Here is a 19861-nt window from a genome sequence, read left to right as displayed (position 1 = left end):
CCAAGTTCACCTCCAACAGAGTCATGGTTTTATAATATGCAAAAAAAACTTTTGTGATGGCATTTCTGTTCTATCATGCAGTTTTGGGTGTTTTTAAACACTGTATACCTTGTTTGGAATCTTCAGATTGGTTTAAACCAAAAAAGCAGGTGATCTGGATCATCTGGACCATAGTTGGGTTGATTCATAGTTTGACAACATTGTTTTGGATTATTTACACTATTAGACAAGTTACAAGAGGCTGAGACAGTCTATTATCACACATTAAACAAAAGAAAGAGAAATAGGAGCAGAAAATAAGTGAAAATGAGTAGCAGCAGAACATGAAGACAATTGGGGACAATTGTATGTGTGGAGAACTGTATTGGGAGGCCTGCTTATTCATTGTATTTTCTAAAAATCAAGATATTAAAAAGAGTTTAACCTGTTTTTGTTGATGTACCGGTTTCTACTGTACATGGAAGACTTTCTACTAGATTTTGGAGCAGCTTTGCATTGCTTAAGTATTCTGATCCACCTTAAAATATTAATGTAAAAAAGCCCTTAAAATGGTCAGCTACTTACAGTGCTAAACTGAATTTTTTTAAAGTTTCTGTTCCACCTTAAAATATTTTAGTTACTAAACCATTTAAGGTGGCACAAAGCCACTAGCTGGCTTCTTTTTTTACAGAGGGACTTAGGGTACTATCTTAGGTTACACAATATGCATGGTGCGTCTTAATGCTCTTTTGCTATCTTGCACCCTATCAACAGTCTCTCTTAATGCCTTGCACCCATGTTGTTAAAATGGCATCAGTTTAGGAATAAATCTACACTGATGGGCGTGGTGGTGTGTAAGTGAGGTGTGTTCAGGTACATTTCTAACACGGGTGCTCCACTGACTGAATAAAACCCTGACAACAGTCAAACAACAAAATGTGTTCCTATCTCAGTTATGCAGGTACGCTAAACGACTTTTAACTCATAATAAACAGAATAAAGGATAATGATAATAATGGCATATCTTTACAGTGTAAACGAGCAGGTCAGTGTCTTCTGCTGAGACGCACAAAAGTGTCACACAGTTAAGATATGTACTCGCCAAAGTCAGAGCTCTCCTGCCTCTTAAAGGGAATGTGAGGCAACTGGCTCACTGATTGTTTTATTTCATGTTACGCCCATAATTAAACAAACCCATGATTAATTAGGAGAATTAGTACATGCCTTTTGCACAAGGTGTATTTTTCGCGCCCTCACAATTCCAAAAACCGAAACACCCACACGCTCTAAATCCAGCTATATGATATGCAATTGACTGGTGCACTATAGATCACTAAAATAGCTGCTTGTTTGATTTTTCTGCTCCACCTTAAATAGTGAAGGAGTGAAATTTATGTGCTACAACTTGTCATATTTCCATGTTGACGTGAATTTTAAACATGAAAGGAATCTCTGGCACTTTAAAGCAGAAACTCTATGAGGAGGAGTTTAGAGACAGTATATATGGATGTGTCCTATATTTTCACTTTTAACTTAATTGTAACTTTTTTCTTGACCCATATCAGCTTTAAAATAGAAGAAACCTTTATCTGAAACTTGCTTTGGGCCACAGAGAAGTCTGGATCTTCATGATCAGTATTCTGCAGTGTCATTCCCCTAGTAGTAGTGCTTTCTGTTACTCACAATTATAGTTCTAATATTGATGTTCCCTAAATATTTCTGTTGGGTGTGGCGGCTCTGTGGTGGCTGGTTGTGGGCAGGTAAATAACCTGGAATTGGTCTCTATAGAAACGGAAGGCAGGGAGGACATCACCTCCTGGAGAGGAGATGCTGTACTGGCCTGATGAGTGGGGGAGGGATGGGAGGAATGGGAGGGATGGGAGGATTAGAGAGGAAACAAAAATGGGGATTAAACACAGACACACATATGAGTATTACTATCTTTATGGGGTATTACCACTGACTCCTGATTGTTGCTGGTGTGGAGAAAGACAATAATGTTCTTAATATTCTGTTTTTAATGGAAGTCAATTTAGTATGACCTTTTAAAGCCCCACTAGGTAGGATTTCCTTGATTTTTGATCTTTTTAAAGAAGTAAAATTACAGCTTGAAACTCACTGCAGCGCTGCATTGAGGTGTAATAGGAGGAATAGCGGTTTTCTTGTGTCTGTGCCGGAGCTCCTCTGAGCTCAAACCAGACTCTGTTTTCCGTGGCGGCCGCGACCAACGTTTGCGAGACCTGCTTTCCGTCCTTTGGTTCTAACAGTTCTACAAGAACTACTGGTTCATTCTTTACAAACTAACATACAGACACTCTGGCAGAAGCTGGAAAGAGACCGAATATGTCTGTGAAAGCCAGAAAACGAGAAAGAGAAACTAATCCGCCTGAAACATTTATTACACTCTGCAACTGTAGGGGGAGCCCACGAGCACAAAATCTCAACCCTACCTAGTGGAGCTTTAAGTCTTTTTGAGCATTTTCTAAGCATCTCAATTGGTCCACAGCGTAAACCCATTTCTGAGACAGATGTGCAAATGCGCACACACACAACTTGTCTCGCCCCTCTAGAGAAGTACTGCCAAAAGCATAAGACTCACTGGAGCAGAAAGAGGGGTATAAAGCAGCTTCAGCACCCAGCAACCCAACAGCCAACCTACATCCTGACCCCACAAATGGTCTTTTTGCTGAAGTAAATCAAATCTGTATTTATCTATCCATCCATCCACCCATCTCTCTATAAATCCATCCATCCATTAATGTATGAAGTATTCTCTAAACAGTAGAGACAGTTACTTCACTATTTACTATTTTACAACCTTGATTTTAGAAGAAACAGTGAAAGAGCAGGTGTTTCAGTGTTATCCAGTGTATATGTATTATATTGTTTATATTTTGTACACATAAATGAAAATGTCATGGCATTGATGGTTATGGTATATGCTTCCCATCATCCTTCAGACATAAGGTCCCTACAAAGAGTTAAACACACACAGACACACACAGACACACACACACACACACCAACTCCAGCAGAGAAATGAGAAGTACTACTAAGCCCCAGGGAAAACGGGTGGTTGGAGATCAGAAGATCGAGAGAGAGAGAGAGAGAGAGAGAGAGAGAGAGTGAGAGAGAGAGAGAGAGAGAGAGAGAGGGAGGGAGAGAGAAAGAAAAAAAAAACAGAGAGAGAGAGAGAGAGAGAGAGAGACTGTACTATGTTCACATGTGGTATTTACATGCATCCTGGGTGATCCAATGACTGGTGATTGCCCACATTTCTATAGGGTTTTCTAGTTTGTAAATGCTCGGCTGCCTTGAAAATGAGGGTTAATCTCAATGTACTACCCATTGGAAATAAAGGTTGATTGATTTATTAATTGATTGATTGATTGATTGATTGATTAACTTCATTATCACAAAAAGAATAAACTGTCTCAAAGAGACGCCGCCATTAATAACAGACACAAGCAGGTAAAGCACGTTTCTCCAGAGCTTCAGACAGACAGTGAAGAAGACAGACAGACAGACAGGCGGACAGACTGTTGATGATTCTCCACTGAAGATGTTTGAAATTCCCCTCTCCTCTTCCTTTCTCTCGCTCTCTCTCTCTCTTTCTCCATCTGTTATTGTGGCTGTGTTCTGACTCAGTAGCTCTGGTGATTGGGTTTAATCCCAGCTGAGCGCTCTATGGAGAACAGAGGGGCTCTCAGCGGTGGGCTTCAGTGAGCGCAGGAGGGAGAGTCCACACCCCAATGCTGCCCAATGATCAGCCCACTCTGGAGGAATCTCAACCACACTTAATGGACAAACTGATCTGAGCTCTTTAAATGTAGAGTGTAAGAGTGGGAATTTGCTTCAGGATTAACATTGAGTTAATATTTGTAATAATTATTATGTATCTACACTGTAAAACCCAATATATATAAATTTATTGTCATCAAGTACTATATACTACATTAGTTTCAGTAAGAAGTACATAATTAATATAAGTTCAATTTAGCCAGAACACAGAAATATATGATAGTACATTATTTTTTTGTTGTTATATCAATAGCTTTGCATAATAATTCTACTTTGAATGTGATGGTCAGGTGAATAATATTTGCAGACTTCTATTTGGTCTATTTTTTTATTCAATTCAATTATTCTTTTTAATATTCATAGAAAAGTTGATTTAAAATCATAACCCAGTGGATCAACACCAGCAGATGACATGTATCTCCAAAGCATCACTGATTGGTCGAAACTTCACACTAGATCATCAAGTCCAAAGTCAGTGCAGTGTTTTCCCGCAAAATCTTTCAGCACTTTATGCATCTTTTGCAGATTTCATTTTCCAGCAGGACTTGGCACACTGCCCACACTGCCAAAAGTACCAATAGGTCTTAATTGTTGGGTTTTCATTGGCTATAAGCAATAATCATCAACATTTTGAATTGAATTATTGAAATATAGTAACTTTTTTATTGAAATTGTACTTTTTTGAGAGACACCTGTATTTTCATAGATTCTGATTTATTTCCTTCCCCTTTAATTGAAAAAGAACAAAGATTTGTGGTGACCAACGGCTGCACAGGATTCCTCAGCTTATTTTTGTCTTTTTTTGTCACATTTTTCCCCCAATTTACTAGTAATGTCCCCAATACCAGCAGGGTGTAGGCGATCATACTCACTCAGATACTTGTAGCATCACTGGATAGCCAGTGTGAATGGAGGAAAGCACCAGATCCCCAGATCTGATACATCAGCTAGTTGATTTTTAAGCACTTCATTAACCCCTTTTGTGTGACTTCCAGAATCTAACAAAATAATTATTTTCTTGTTTCTATTCTGATTTAGCGATAAAAAAAAATAGTATCCATTTGGATTAGGCACGCCCAGAGAGAGCACAATCAATTGTTCTTTCTCTGACTCTGGGTGCTGATGCCAAGCCTCAGATCATAGCTTTTATCCTCGAAATCACCCTAAACGTCGGCTGCATTTTTAGACTATTTATCAAATCGATTCACATGTATGTATGTAGTGCATTTTATACCTGATGCTGTCACAAACCAGCTTTACAGAAATGTGGTAGTAGGACAGAGAATCAGACAGACCTAAAACCATCTAAAAAAGCCTTCTATGATTCTCAGCCCACCTCGACTGCAGTCTAGACCTCGAAACACAGCATCAGTGTGTGAGCAGCAGCAGATGGTTGAGGTCAGTAGCTGCACTGTGTAATACTGGTCTTGATAACAGTGAGATGTCTGTGGTGCTGCGAGTCATACAGGACTATAATAGCCTGAGCTAATCTGTAGTTTATCTAACGCACACTTCTCCCTTCCAGAGCCGTTTATAAATCCCCCGCTCTCTGCTCTCGCTCTCGCCGTCTGATTTATACTCTTTCAGTTAGCTCCATTTATCCTCCACGCTGAGGGAGACAGCGGCCGACACATGAAGACACATGGCCGTCCAGCACAGACCTGTGTGTCACCCTAGAGATACTGCTACACACACAAACACACACACACACACAGTCAAACACACACAAACACAGTCAAACACACACAAACAGTAAGACAAAATACTGTCTGATGGAAAGAAGATGGAAGACTCTTGCGCAGAACGTGGAAAGAAAGAGGAGAAGAGAAAAAGTGGGGGAAAGAACAGATATGGAAGGACAGAACAAGAGGACACACAGTAGTAGGATGGAGGAACGAGTCTAGTTTACTGTATGTGTGTGGGAAAAGAGAGGAAAGAGAGAGAGAGAGAGAGAGAGAGAGAGAGAGAGAAAACACTGATCAGACAAAGTGATAAAGGAATCATCTTAACTTCCACAAAGAACAAGCCAGACACGCTTATTCCAGTGATAAGATGACTCACAATCAAGGAATATACACTGCATACTGCATACACAATGCACCGAGTCTCAGTGTAGTTTTTTTTTCTTGACTCGGGTGCGCTTGCCCCGTGGGAAGATCTCTGGTCCTCCTGAAATCGATGGTCATGAGGTTTGCTTCAAGTGGAGTGTGGTGTGGTTAGTTCTACTGCATGTGTGGAAGCTATCTGCTCCCAGTGCTGCGTGTAGGGTTACGTGATTGGTTCACTTTTCCTTTTTCATCAGGGTATCTTAATAAAGCACACTTTATTACACATTTTGATAGGACTGGTGTAACTGGTGTAAGTCAAAAAGACTACAAAAATAATGAAAAGAACCATATAAAATTATATGAACTCTTGGACTGTTGGGCATTAATTAATGTGCTGTAGCAGCACCATATTTTTTTCATTATTTAGAAAAGCTCCATAAAAAGGTGTTTTAATAGAATTTATGTATTTTTGAGACAAGTTAATGGCAAATGAGGATTTCTATAAGTTATTTTTCTATCAGTATTTTAGTGGGTATTTGGTCATATTTTGCTGGTTGGGTTGCCAGTGCTGGGTTACAGCCGTTTTGGTGCCAAAATACTACTTACTGTCAGACTGTCCAGGCAAGACAGAGACAAGTGCGGACATGGCACTAAAGGGAGTTTATATACACTATTTACAATAATACACACAAACACAAAGGACCTAAACTAAAACACAACACACCACAAAATAGGGTCACTAACCGGGCAACCAAACGCATAGGAGACTAGGCAGAGATCAAAACCAGAAAACAACAATATCAGAGGGATGTCCAACAATCTAAGTCCAAAAAAAGGGTCGATACACAGAAAAAAAAGAATATAATGCAAGGAATAACTCTTTGTATGCACGAGAGACAATACGCGGCGGGGAACAAAGGAAGTTGGCGTCCTTAAACAGGGAGATCACACCTAAACTGAGTTACCACTCTGTGACGTATCTCGGCGCTTTGGCATGTGGTTGGTGATGTCATCGCGTTTGTAGTTCATATAGGTCTGGGGATTGTAGTCTTTAGTTCCAGAAACGCTCCTCGACTCACCGGGAGCGACACGAGTTTTTTTTTTTTTTTTTTTTTTAAGACTTTTTATGCAAATCTCTAACAAGCCTAGCCAAGGTTACTGCAGGAGGGTATGCAAGCCCGACTACATAACAATATGATATAATTCAGTATAATACAATATAATGCAATGTAAAATATATCTAAAAATATTGTAATTTAGAGCAATTATTTGCAGAAAATGAGAAATGTCTGAAATAACAAAAAAAAAAAGATGCTTTCAGACCTCAAATAATGCAAAGAAAATAAGTTCATATTCATAAAGTTTTAAGAGTTCAGAAATCAATAATTGGGTGAGTATCCCTGGTTTTTAATCACAGTGCTTTCATGCATCTTGGCATCATGTTCTCCTCCACCAGTCTTGCACACTGCTTTTGCTTTATGCCTTTACTCCTAGAGCAAAAGTTCAAGCAGTTCAGTTTGATTTGATGGCTTGTGATCATCCATTTTCCATTTGATTATATTTAAGTGTTTTCTTTTTTTCCCAGAGCTGTGTAAGACGAGTACAAAATCAGATTAGAATTAATAATTTTTATTTATTAAATGTATTTATTTTTTACAAGCTGTCGGTGACCCACTGTTGGGTCCCAATGCACCAGTTGTGAATTGCTGCTCTACACAACTACAGTCCACAATCGAGGACACAAAAGCACACAAGCATCATAATGCAGACTGAGAAATAACCCGAGACTGGACACCCTTCTCTACAGTAAATATTCATCTTAAAGTTTAGAATAATGAAACCAAACGTAATTACTGTTAAATTGTACACAGTAATGATATCTATAATTAGGGCTATCCTACCAGTAAGACTTACTGTACAAGAATCAATAGAGTAATGATCTCAAAATGCCAGCTGAAAAAATGCATTTCTCCTAATAGTGCCGTCTTTAAATGAGTTGGACCCCACATTAACCCTCACAGCAGGCGTGTGCTCACTGTAGAATCTCAGCTCTTTTCCAGAGAGGGATGCAAAGCTCTAATCATCACTAGCGGTTTGTAGGAGTTTCTTTCTTCGCTCACAAACTAAATATAGCTTTAAATGCTCAAGTTTTGGGAAGCTTGTGCCAAATCGTGCACAGAATTTGTGCTTAGATGGGCGGTCAGATCTGACTTCTCACACTTCTGATGTTTTCCAGCGAAGCGTCGTCTTCACATCCAGAAATAGCATTTGAGCAGCTCTCTTCAGTTCTAATTTAGATGATTGCGTTTATATGCGCGTGTGCTGCGAGGTCAGCGTCTGATCAGTTCCGATTGTGTTTCTCGTACTGCGGTCAGCAGTTTACTGTTGTTCAGTTTTGTAGTTAAATAACTGAGAATATTGGGATTGGGACTATTTTTAAAAGTGTTGTGATGTTTCCATTTCATCATTTCACATTACATTACATTACATTACATTACATTTGGCAGACGCTTTTGTCCAAAGCGACTTACAATAGTCAAGTACAATGTAAAATAAGTTTAAAGGTAAAACATATTTGGATAGGGATAAAAGGAGGTCAAAGGGGAATAATAGGATAGAGGAGTGAAGGAGGGGAAGAAGGAAATGAGGTTAGAAGTAGTTAGTGTGTTAGAGGTGTTAAGAGAGTAAGTGCTCTTTGAAGAGCTCTGTCTTCAGGAGTTTCTTAAAGATAGTGAGAGATTCTCCTGATCTGGTAGTGGAAGGTAGTTTGTTCCACCATTGGGGAACTCTGTATGAGAACAGTCTGGATTGATTTGCGTGTTTGTTTGGTAAAGCGAGACGACGTTCATTGGAGGAGTGCAGCGGCCGGGAGGTAGTGTAAGCCTTCAGGAGCGAGTGCAGGTAGGAAGGAGCTGTTCTGTCATCACCTTGTAGGCGATTGTAAGAGCTTTGAATTTGATGCGAGCATCAACTGGTAGCCAATGGAGCTCAATGGGCAGTGGGGTGACATGTGCCCGTTGGTTTTGGCTGGTTGAAGATCGGACGTGCTGCTGCATTCTGAATCATCTGTAGTGGTTTTACTACACAGGCTGGGAGGCCAGTTAGTAGGGCATTGCAGTAGTCGAGGCGTGAGATGACGAGCTTGTACCAGGAGTTGGGTGGCCTGTTGCGTCAGAAACGGTCTAATTTCACCCATTTTTAGCATTATTTATCAGGTAGTGTATTCATAACTATTTAGTTTGATCAGGTTTTGTGATTCATTTATATTTTATTGGTTTAAAAATTGTGATTTTACATCTTAACATCTTCCAAGTGTCACATATCAAAGTCGTATTGATATATAAAATATCCAGAAAAAATCTACATATATTCATAATGCTAATCTCTACACAACAGGAAATTCAACATTGCTAGATACTGGTATAAGATGATAAGATAAAAGATAAGATAAGATGCCCATTTATACATTTGCAATGTTAAAGCAGTGCAAAGGACAAAACACAAGTGTCAGGAGTAGGGCTGGGTACCACTTTAAAATATTCAATAAAGAGACCTGGAATTCAGAGCCAATACCCAACAGTACTTTTTCCAATAGCTTTTTTTTTTTTAATTGCAACCAAAAAACACCAAAAGCGATAATTATTCTCACACAGTGTATTTATTTAACAGCTGACATGAGTAATCTCATTCTCATACTGTCACCATGAGAGGAGGATATACTTTTGGATCTTGTTGGAACAAACAAACAACGAGCCTTTTGATTGTGGCGCTTTATTAATAACAAAAACAACAGCATTACTTTAACTTTTTAAACTACAGATATTTTCCTGAAGCATATTAATACTGGATGCAATCCCATTTTTGAAGAGTTCTTTTTAAGGAATAACAACATTGTATTGGCGAAATTCAATTATATTTATATATGTGGTGTCATTGACTTAAAAATGAATTAAAATCATGTTTTTATGCGAATGATCTGCATGTCTTCATGCACTCTCCGCTTGTCTCTGTTGTTTTTACCTCACTGCGTGGGCCCTCTACGTATATGCACGTTTCGTGCAAAGTATCGAAAACAGGCAGTACTCGGTAGTACTGAAATGTATTTAATAAGATATATATATATATATGTGTATATATATATATATATATATATATATATATATATATATATATATATATATATATATATATATATATATATATATATAATACATGAGAACGTAATAATACTAAAAATATAGATCTAGAAAAACTAAGATGAGAGGAAGCATGGTAGTTTTATTGCACATGTGTAAGGTCCTGGCCCTGTTTCCTGTCTGTCCTCGTGCCTGTGTTGTCCCACGTGACCCGTGACCCTGTGTTCTACCTGTGTTTTTCCACTCACCTGTGTTCTTCTGTAACTCCGCCCCTTCGTCCCAGGTGTTTCATGTTTCCTGTGTGTGTGCACCTCTATTTAAGGTCCGTGTTTCATTTCCCTGGTGTCGATCCTTGTACGTTTAACGTCTGTCAGTGTTCCATGTTTTCCCGAGTTTCCCAGTCCTGTTTTCAGTTTATTCCATGTTTATTTTGTATTTGTTTCGTTAATAAATCCCTGTTTGTTTGCGTCCGCCTCCTCGTCCTCCCTGCACCCACCCTGACAACATGACTATAATATGAAAAGCAAATAAATAGTAAATAAGTGGACATATTGCACATATGGTTGGCAAATGGATTATGCCACACATGTTGATTTTAGCTACTGTAAATTTTAGAGCATTATAGTAGTAGTAGGTAATAAACATGTTTAATGCACATAGTAAGAGATCATAGGACATAATAAAACAATATCTACTGAGAGGAGCATGTGTTACCATATACATAAATATGTCTAAGTCTAAGAACAAAGCTGTGAAATGCTGAGGTCTCTCAATACTTTAGGAAACTTTGCTGTAGAAACAGTCGAGTTCTATCAGGTTAAACCAAACTAATGCTGCTTAAAAATCACAGTTATAGTTACCAGAATATCAAATCATAAATTGATAATATCAGTTACTAGGACTAATTTCTGTGGTCAGCTTATGACAATACTGGGCTGGCTTTTCAGTGCCGTACTGTAAAAGAAAAAAAAAAAAAAAAAAAACATGAAATGCATGAAATTGGAGTAAAATAAATAAAAGGTGACTTTTTGTCCAATAAAAACAGTGGGATTTTTGTTTTATTCGTTTTATTTGGATCCCCATTAGCTGCTATCGCAATAGCTGCTACTCTTCCTGGGGTCCGACAGAAAAAGATACAAACAATTGCCAAATAATACATTCCAGTCATAAGCACACACACACACACACACACACACACACACATGTACAAAAGAATGTTCACATTTCCATATATATATACATAAAAAGTGAATATTAACTACACAAAAAAGTTACACAAAAAACTAACAAACAAAGAAATAATAATCTAGTGTGTCCTGACATCACCTCTATTTAATCCTGATTTTCCCTTGCACAACTTCCTCCACTGTTCAATTTATTTGTTAGGATTTACTGTCTTTAATATTAGTTAGATAATGTTTTTTAACTCATTTTTTAAACTGTGTTTTGCTATCAGTTTTAGTCAATGATTCTGGTAAATAATTCCACTCTTTAATAGCTCTATAAATTACTGTTTTACACATGTAGTAAGTTTTAGCTTTTGGTAATCTGAAATAATGTTTGGTTGAATATATTGTGGTATTGGTTTCTCTCTCTATTACTTGCTCTAATTGATGATAAAAATCCACTGGATGTTGTTGATCTTGTGTATTCTTTATGAATCTCACCAGGCTTGATTTCCATCTGTCTTCAACAGATAACCATTCAAGTTTATTGTGCATTGTGTTTCAGTTAGTTCTGTATTTGCAGCGTAACACTTATCTTGCTGCTTTGTTCTGTTTTATCTGTAATTTCATTAGATGTTTTTTTGATGCATTTGACCACACAGCTGCACAATAATCAAGATGAGACAATACTAATGATTGTACTACTAATTTTGGATCTGTAGACAAAGTACAACGCTGTTATCTACTGGACGTGGTTTAAACGCATAAAAAAATTAACCACTGTCTCACAAGCTCACGCTTTTTACTTGTATCCCATTAGTTAAAAATCGCTACTCTGTGTTTTCTGATACCGTATCAATTCCATAAAAACAAAGTTATTAAAATTTGATATATTAATAATTCCTTACACTCTTAATCAGAGCAGGTGATTGTTCATTACATTCATTTAACCCTTAAGAAGAAGAGAAGGTTTCTGGGAAGGTTTTTTTTTTGAATGAACATTATTAAACTAATCAAGTATTTGAAGGAGGAGATCTGCTAATTGCAGAAGTGGAGTCAGGTGATTCTGCTTGATTGGAATGAAATTAGATTGGTGACCTCCGGCCTCGGCTCATGTGTAGTCTTTGATCATGAGAGACAGTAAAACATCAGTATAGCAGTTTATTACTGTAGTAATAAACACTTATAAACACAGTGCCATCATTTCCTCCTCCTGACACTTTAGCTTTGTGTTGGCTATTTAGCCTCTTTACTGAAACTGCCAGTCTCGCACTCACATACTGCACACACACACACACACACACACAGACACACACACTCACACAGAGAAGGGCTGACTTGTAAGCATATTGTGCCAGATTTAGGTGTGAGTCGTATGTATTTCATTATGTTTTATACAACAGTTAGTTCCAACCTCACAATCTGATTGGTTGAGAAGTGTTCTAGCCGTGATGATATATGTGATAACATCACGGCCTTCTCACACTAAACTTGTATCACTCCACCGGCGCGTTGCCGAGTAATGGCGTGTATATACACTAGACAGTTTTGAATCATCACGGCACCAGCTGCAGCATTAGCTTAGCACAGGCTAGCGCTCTGCCGCGGCATGCTTGCCCGCAGCGCTGGATCGTCTTTTGTGGAAAAAAGGGAAAGAAAATCGCTCGGTTAATGCCGTCTGACAGCAAGAACAGTAACTTAAGCAGCCAGGCTAGGCTAAGCTAAGCTAATGCTGTGCTAAAGCAAGCTACGCTAACCTAACCACAGTCCAGCCGGCTAGCTAAAACCAACACCACCCAGCAAAACAAGCAGAAATGCTCAAAAAATTCGCAGCTTTCACCTGAAGACGACTCCACGGAGCAGGAGAGGAGAGTATTAGCGTTATTTCACGCTCCTAACATTACCATCTTCACTTATTCCCAATTTTAATTTCAAGCTAACTTTCGTGGTGTTAGTCTGTATGAACCATACACTGTTTTGTAGTTAAGTTTCAGTTCTGTTACAGTTGTGGTGGAACTACTTTTTGGCGGAAGGCTCAGTCCATATTAAAGCATATTCATTCTTCATTTCTTAAAGTTCCATGATTTATTTTCCTAATTCATTTTGTAAAAAAAAACTGTTGTATAAAAGCGATAGAACACTTGAGGTCGTGTGTTATCACGAATAACTCGTGCCTACGACCGCATCACAGCCGTGATGTTATTCGTGATAACACACTCCCTCTCGTGTTCTATTGCTTAAATAAACTGCTACATGAGATGCAGTTTATCTGAAGTGTACAATGTTTTCTATTAGGGTTGTGATTGTGACGATACAGACGTGAGTCTGCAGTAAAAAACAGAAAACCTGAGTCAGAAAAATAATCCAAACACAGTTTATGGAAAACCAACAATCGAAGTAAAAATACACTGAAAAAGTGGTCAAAAATGGAGATGCAAACAGGAGAAAAATGCTCAATATACAATATACGGTACCTTTAAATAGTTTAATCAGAGAAACACATTATTTTCCAGAGCTGTATATCATATAGGAGGAAAATGCTCAATATATCACTGAATAACAGAGCTAACAAGCAATACAAATAGTAAAATGCTAACTAGTTAGCTTGTTAGCTCTGTTATTCAGTGATATATTGAGCATTTTCCTCCTATGTGATATACAGCTCTCATTAAACTATTTAAAGGTACTGTTTATGTTTGTGTAAAATTAACATTGTGGTTTTATTTTATAAACTACTGATGACGTTTCTCCTTTTGTTTCCTCCTTTTGGCTGGTGCTCTTAGAGACACATGATCTATATAACTCACTTGTAAGAAGATTAATAAGATTGTATATAAGAATAATATAAAATAATTATGTTTATTGACTAATTCCCTTAACTTATTTTGTTTGTGAATGTTATAATTTCATATCAAAAGGAAAAAAAAAACATCTATTTTCTCTACTTTCTCCCCGAAGTATTGGAGAGACCAATAGATTATTCTCCATTCTCTGCACTATTTGGTATTGCGCCGCCAGGTACCATACTAAACAATCTCAAAAGCAATATATTAGCATTCTCCACTTTATTAGCAAAAAGACTGATATTACTCAGATGGAAGGATCCTCTTCCCCCTACTTTCTCTCAGTGGATAAATGAAGTTGTGCAGCACCTCAAGTTGAAAAAAATTAGATACTCTCTTCAAGGATCGCTTCAGAAGTCTTACACAATATGGCAAGGGTTTCTGACCTATATAGAGAAATTGGGCACATAGATTTGCCCAATTGTGTGTATGTCCCTTAACCCTTGTGTGTTCGAGACCCGTTTTCATTTTTCATCAAATGATACAAAAAAAAAATATTTTTTCTAACTCAAACTCATTGGCATTGGCTCATTTTTTTGTGAAAAACATATATCAAAACACATTTTCGATAAACACACACTGTACACCCCCCCCCACACACACACATTTATATTACATACAGTATGTTTGGCCAAGGGCTAATAAACATTGCTTCCTTTGTAAATTTGAAACAAAAAAAAAAGTTTAATAAGAGTTTAATTCATTTTCTTTTACATTTTATTTTAAAAAAAAACTAATAAAAAAGAGTAGCACTTTCTAAAAGAAATGTAACATAAGGTAAAGGGTAATTATTAACCATGTAAGCTGTTTATATTGCTTGCAATTTAGGTGAAGCAAGCATGTGTAAAGCATTTTAATGTAAAGTTGCTTAATTTTGCTGAATTAAATACAAGTAACAAAGTAAACGAGTAACAAAACATATGAACACCACACAAGGGTTAATTGTTTGTGGTATGATGGAGTGATGTGATATTTGAGATGGACTTCGTTATATTTATGGACTGTAAATATTTTAAGATTGATTGAAGCAGGTCTGGGGGTTGGGGGAAACAGAATGAGAGAGGGACAGAATGTAACAAATGTTATGTTCAATTCTATGTTCATTTAAAATATATATGTGTAAAAAATAATAATGATAAACAAACCTTGATCAAAAAAAAAAGTACATTAGATCTGTCACGGCCTCGCTCTGTTCCCCTGTGTTTCTGCTTTTCCCAGTGTGTTTCTCCTGTAATTTTCCGTCACGTGTGTCTAATTTGTAGCTCCGCCCCTTCCCCAGGTGTTCATTGTTTCATGTTAGTATAAATAGTACCTGTTAGTCTATGTTTATCCGTTGGTCTTTGCACCAACTCCCGTTGTCTGTCTAGCCACGTTAGCTCTTGTGATATCCACGGTTTTCTTTACGTTCTGTTTATTTCTTGTTTATTTCTGTTGCTAGTTTTTCCTCGTATTTATCCTTGTATATATCTCCAGTCATGTTAGTTATTATCTGTCTAGTTTAGCTCTTTGTTATTTTTCCTGTTTGTTTATGTATTTATAATTTCCTCGTTTACTTCTTATTTGTTTGTTTGTTATTTAATAAATTTGTCTGTCTTACCCGCTTTTACGTCCGCCTCCCGTCTGCTCCCCCGTTACAAGATCATTGTCTTTCAGACATTCAGAGAAGCTTTTAGGGGGGCAGAGTTTGATTGAAACACCACCAAACAAACCAACAAACAAACAAATGCAACATTTCCATTCCCACAGCCTGGCTGAATCCGTGTCTCCGTTTTCGCGTCCATCATCTCCAAAATGGCAGAATCGTGATCAGTGCCTTCAGGGAACAGGGTGTTGGGAACAATCTTGCGTGAGGCAGCACAGTGTTTTTTTTTATTCAGTTTGATTTGGCCCACGGGAGCGAGATGTCGTTTGAAATGCACATTATTCCTAATGGCCGCGCCATTAAAACGTAGCTGCCCTTAAATTAGCCTCGCTCGCCGCAACGCTGGCTTCGGCAGCAATTTCGTTAACATCGGGAAATATATCCGCGCATAAAGCGGCAGACAAAAGCCCAGCATATATCTCCAGAACTTAGCATACATCTCCGCGGGCAATTAGCGCGCTGAAAGCCTCGTTCAGGCGAGCTGTTCTGGCGGTGTAAGTGTCAGGGGCACGGCGGCGCTCTTTGATTAGCGAGCGCGGAGTGAGGAGGGAGCGCAGGTGGCTGCTGGAACGCTGCCTGGCTGCATGCTGGTGAGTGGGAGTTAGCACCCTGCTTCCTTGCAGGTAGGTGACAAGGGGGCAGGTGTGAGTGGGTGAGTCTGGACATGGCCCAGCAGATCCTCGCTGAGAGAATTATTATGAGGACACAGGAAAAAAAAACGAAGAGAACAAGAGAGAAAGAGAGAGAGATGAGAAGGAAACGAACCACCTGTTTTGATCTCTGACTGGCTGTCTTCACAGCTGCGCAGCTCCTCCCTGTCTGCAGATATGCAGACTGTAGACCCCGTCTTTAAAGGAGAACTCTGGTGTAAAATGTACTTTTGTTGTAGTAAAACATGACAAAAAGTTCTTATCTTTGATGAATAGCACACCTCCGTTCTCCCACAGCGTTCAGAGATCCAGAAATTTTAACAGTTTGTCCAAAAACACCCTTCAGACTGGGTGATACGGGGCATAATTTACCCTGATAAATCACTTTTTACACCGTTATCCAGCTCAAAGTAGCTCCACACCTCCTTACTAGAATTCAGAGAGCTCTGACATTTAAAACGAGGCATTAATAACTTAAAAAGTGCACAAAAACAACTGATTACATCCTATAACTATACTGAACTAAAAATAACATAGACATATATATACATAGTCTATGTATATTTGATTCAGTTCCGATACATCAGCTCACAGATGCAGCCTAGTGCTGATCCACATCACCCTAGAAGTGATGAGGAGAAAGAGCACCATCTACTGTACCCACCCAGAGAGAACAAGGCCAATTGTGCTCTCTTAGGCTCCGGTAGCCAATGGCAAGCTGCATGGACAGGATTCGAACTGGCGATCTTCTGATCATAGTGACCTGAAGGAATTACACAGTTCCTGATGCTTTCAGAACGCCAAAAAAATTGTGACGGATAAATCCCACCCTGAACACCATGGTTTTGAGCTGAGCAGTACAGAACTATCAAAAACCAGAGCAACGAGATATAAATGGTTTATATATATATATATATTTTTTTTTTTTTTTAGTGTGCAAATTTCACTTCAAATTTCATTGTACTTGGTATAATGACAAAGAAAGACATTCTGATTTTTATGTAATAACAGTGTATCTACTGATAAGTACGCATTGTTACAGGTTAATTACAGTTGTATAGGTTATGTAATTACATGTGTATGTATACATGGCAGTTAGAAATAGCAGAACAGGAACAGTTTTTATTATAATGAAAACAATCAATCAACAAACAATCAAAAATAACACACTATATATATTTGGTCCCCTTTTTTGTGGCCAAGATAGCAATACACCAGAAAGTTACCTGAACACACATCATTTCCTCAGTTCCAGACCACCACGCCCATCAGTGAAAATATATTCAGAAGCACTCTTGCTATTTAAACGGCTTGAAAATAGACTGTTGGAAGAGTGTAAGATAGCAATGAGCATTGTAACACACCTAGCACCGGGTATAAGATAGGGCCCTGTGTCCAGCTATATCGTTTTTTTATATCGTTCTTGATTTAACTGGATAAGTACAGCGACTATTTCAAGTTCAGATGGTGGAAAAACAGTTTAAAACCAACCTTTTAAAAATGGTTCTACTGTTTCAGAGAGATCAAATCCAGTTGTGCTCTCTCAGGGCTCCGGCAGCTGATGGCAAGCTGCATGAACAGGATTCGAACAAGTGATTTCCTGACCGTAGTGGAAGCGTTTTAGACTGCTGGACCACTAAGCGCAGAATAACTGTTTTTAAGCACTTCATTAACCCCTTTTGTGTGACTTCCTGAATCTAAAAAAATATATATTTATATTGTCTTGTGTCTATTCTTTGGTATTAAGTGCTAAAAAGAGCATTTATTTGGATTAGGTCACGCAGGTCACCTTCTCATTAGTCCCTGACCCATAATTCCTGATGTTTTTTTGACCTTTGACCTTTGTTCTGTCCTGCAGAGGCTGGCTAGAGAAGCGGAGCAGATCCAGACAGAGCATCCTTGGCAGGACAGCATCAAGGTAAGCTGGTTTATATTAGCTGGTTCTATTCCGGTCTCGCCATGGTGCAGCCGGGAGCTGCTGTGAATGAGTGTGACTCATTTTCACCGTCAGCTGAATGTATTGATTCAGAAATGATTCAGATGCTGGGATGAAGATTAGTGATGCAGGCTGGCAGGAATGATGGATTTTTAATTATTGTTTGGAGTATGTTTGAAACGTGTAGCAGCCGTTACTCCTTCAGAGCGTAGTGTAGAGTACTGACCCGAGTATGAATGGGTTCTGCTGGAGCCTCTTTTGTGAAGTTGATAGAGATTTACAGAACCCTGCTATAAATCTCACTTACAGGAATGTGAAATATTAAACGCATGTGGGAAGAGAGTGATTGAGTGTGGCCTGATGGCAAATTATACATTTCAGTAGTGTAGCATTTTATATTTATAGCACAATTAAATTCAGGGTGAGATTCAGGTTTTAGATTAAGATTAAATTTATGGTTAGGATTAGATTTAGGGTAAGGTTAGGTTTGGACCTAAATTTAAAGCTTGGATTAGATTTCAGATTAGGATTACTGTTAGGTTTAGGTCTAAATTTAGAGCTAGGATTAGGTTTCAGATTGAGATCAATGTTAGGATTAGATTTTAAGCAAGGTTAGCTTTAGATCTACGTTTAGAATTAGGATTAGGTTTCAGATTAAGATTAATTTAATGGTTAGGATTCGAATATAGCAAAGTTAGGTTAGATTTAAATTTAGAGCTAGGATTAGGTTTCAGATTAAGATTAATTTAATGGTTAGGATTCGAATATAGCAAAGTTAGGTTAGATTTAAATTTAGAGCTAGGATTAGGCTTCAGATTGAGATAAATTTTCTGGTTAGTATTAGGTTTAGGATTAAATTTAGAAGTAGGAATAAGGATTCAAGTTCAGTTTAAGGTTATGGCTAGGATTAGATTTAGAGCAAAATTTGGTTAAAATCTAAGTTCTGGTTTAAGTTTAGGTTTTAGATTGAGATTAAGGTTATGGTCAAGTTTAGATCTAAATTTAGAGCTAGAAATAAGGTTTTAAATTCAGTTTAAGGTCATGGTTATGACTAGAATTGGATTTAGATTAAGGTTATGTTTAGATCTAAGATAAGAGCTAGTGTTAGGTTTTAGATTGAGATTAAGGTTGTTGTGGGGATTAAATGAAGAGCAAGGTATAGTTTAGAACTCAGTTACGATTTAAGTTTAGGTTTTAGATTTAGATTTAAGGCTATGGTTAGGATTAGATTTAGAGCAAGGTTTGGTTTTGGAAGCGTAGTGACAGAATTAGGTTTTTAAATTGAAATTAACATTCTGATATTATTAGATTTAGATCAAGATTAGGTTTAGATAAGAGCTAGTATTAGGTTTCAGATTGAGATTAGGGTTGTGGTGAGGATTATATTAAAAGCAATGTCTGGTCTAGATCTAAGTTATGTTCACGTTTAGATCTAAATTTAGGGTTTGAATTTGGTTTCAAGTTAAATTATAGATTAGGATTAAATTTAGACCAAGATTTGGTTTAGATCTAAGTGTACGGTCAGAATTAGGTTTCAGATTAAGATTATGGTTCTGGTAATATAATATTTAGATAAAGATTAGTCTTAAATCTAAGATAATATTAGGTTTCAGATTGAGATTAGGGTTGTGGTGAGAATTAGATTAAGGATTTAAGGTTT

The 19861-nt window shown here is 37.8% G+C and overlaps 2 protein-coding genes across 5 annotated transcripts in view; both read left to right on the top strand.

Annotated features, from left to right (window-relative positions):
- cacna2d2a (calcium channel, voltage-dependent, alpha 2/delta subunit 2a) overlaps positions 1-19861 on the top strand; it is a 412063-nt gene that overhangs the window by 172770 nt on the left and 219432 nt on the right. For all 4 annotated transcript variants that reach the window (XM_049479460.1, XM_049479459.1, XM_049479458.1 and 1 more), the window contains exon 4: positions 18124-18183. In XM_049479460.1, the coding sequence (XP_049335417.1) occupies positions 18124-18183 (60 nt within the window). The remainder of the gene's footprint in view (positions 1-18123; positions 18184-19861) is intronic.
- rps10 (ribosomal protein S10) overlaps positions 1-19861 on the top strand; it is a 532411-nt gene that overhangs the window by 415193 nt on the left and 97357 nt on the right. The window lies entirely within an intron of this gene.

This window comes from Astyanax mexicanus, chromosome 5, assembly GCF_023375975.1.
Source record: "Astyanax mexicanus isolate ESR-SI-001 chromosome 5, AstMex3_surface, whole genome shotgun sequence".
Classification (NCBI taxonomy): Eukaryota; Metazoa; Chordata; class Actinopteri; order Characiformes; family Acestrorhamphidae; genus Astyanax; species Astyanax mexicanus.
Note: the sequence above shows the minus strand (reverse complement) of the source record. Positions and strands in the feature narration are given on the sequence as shown.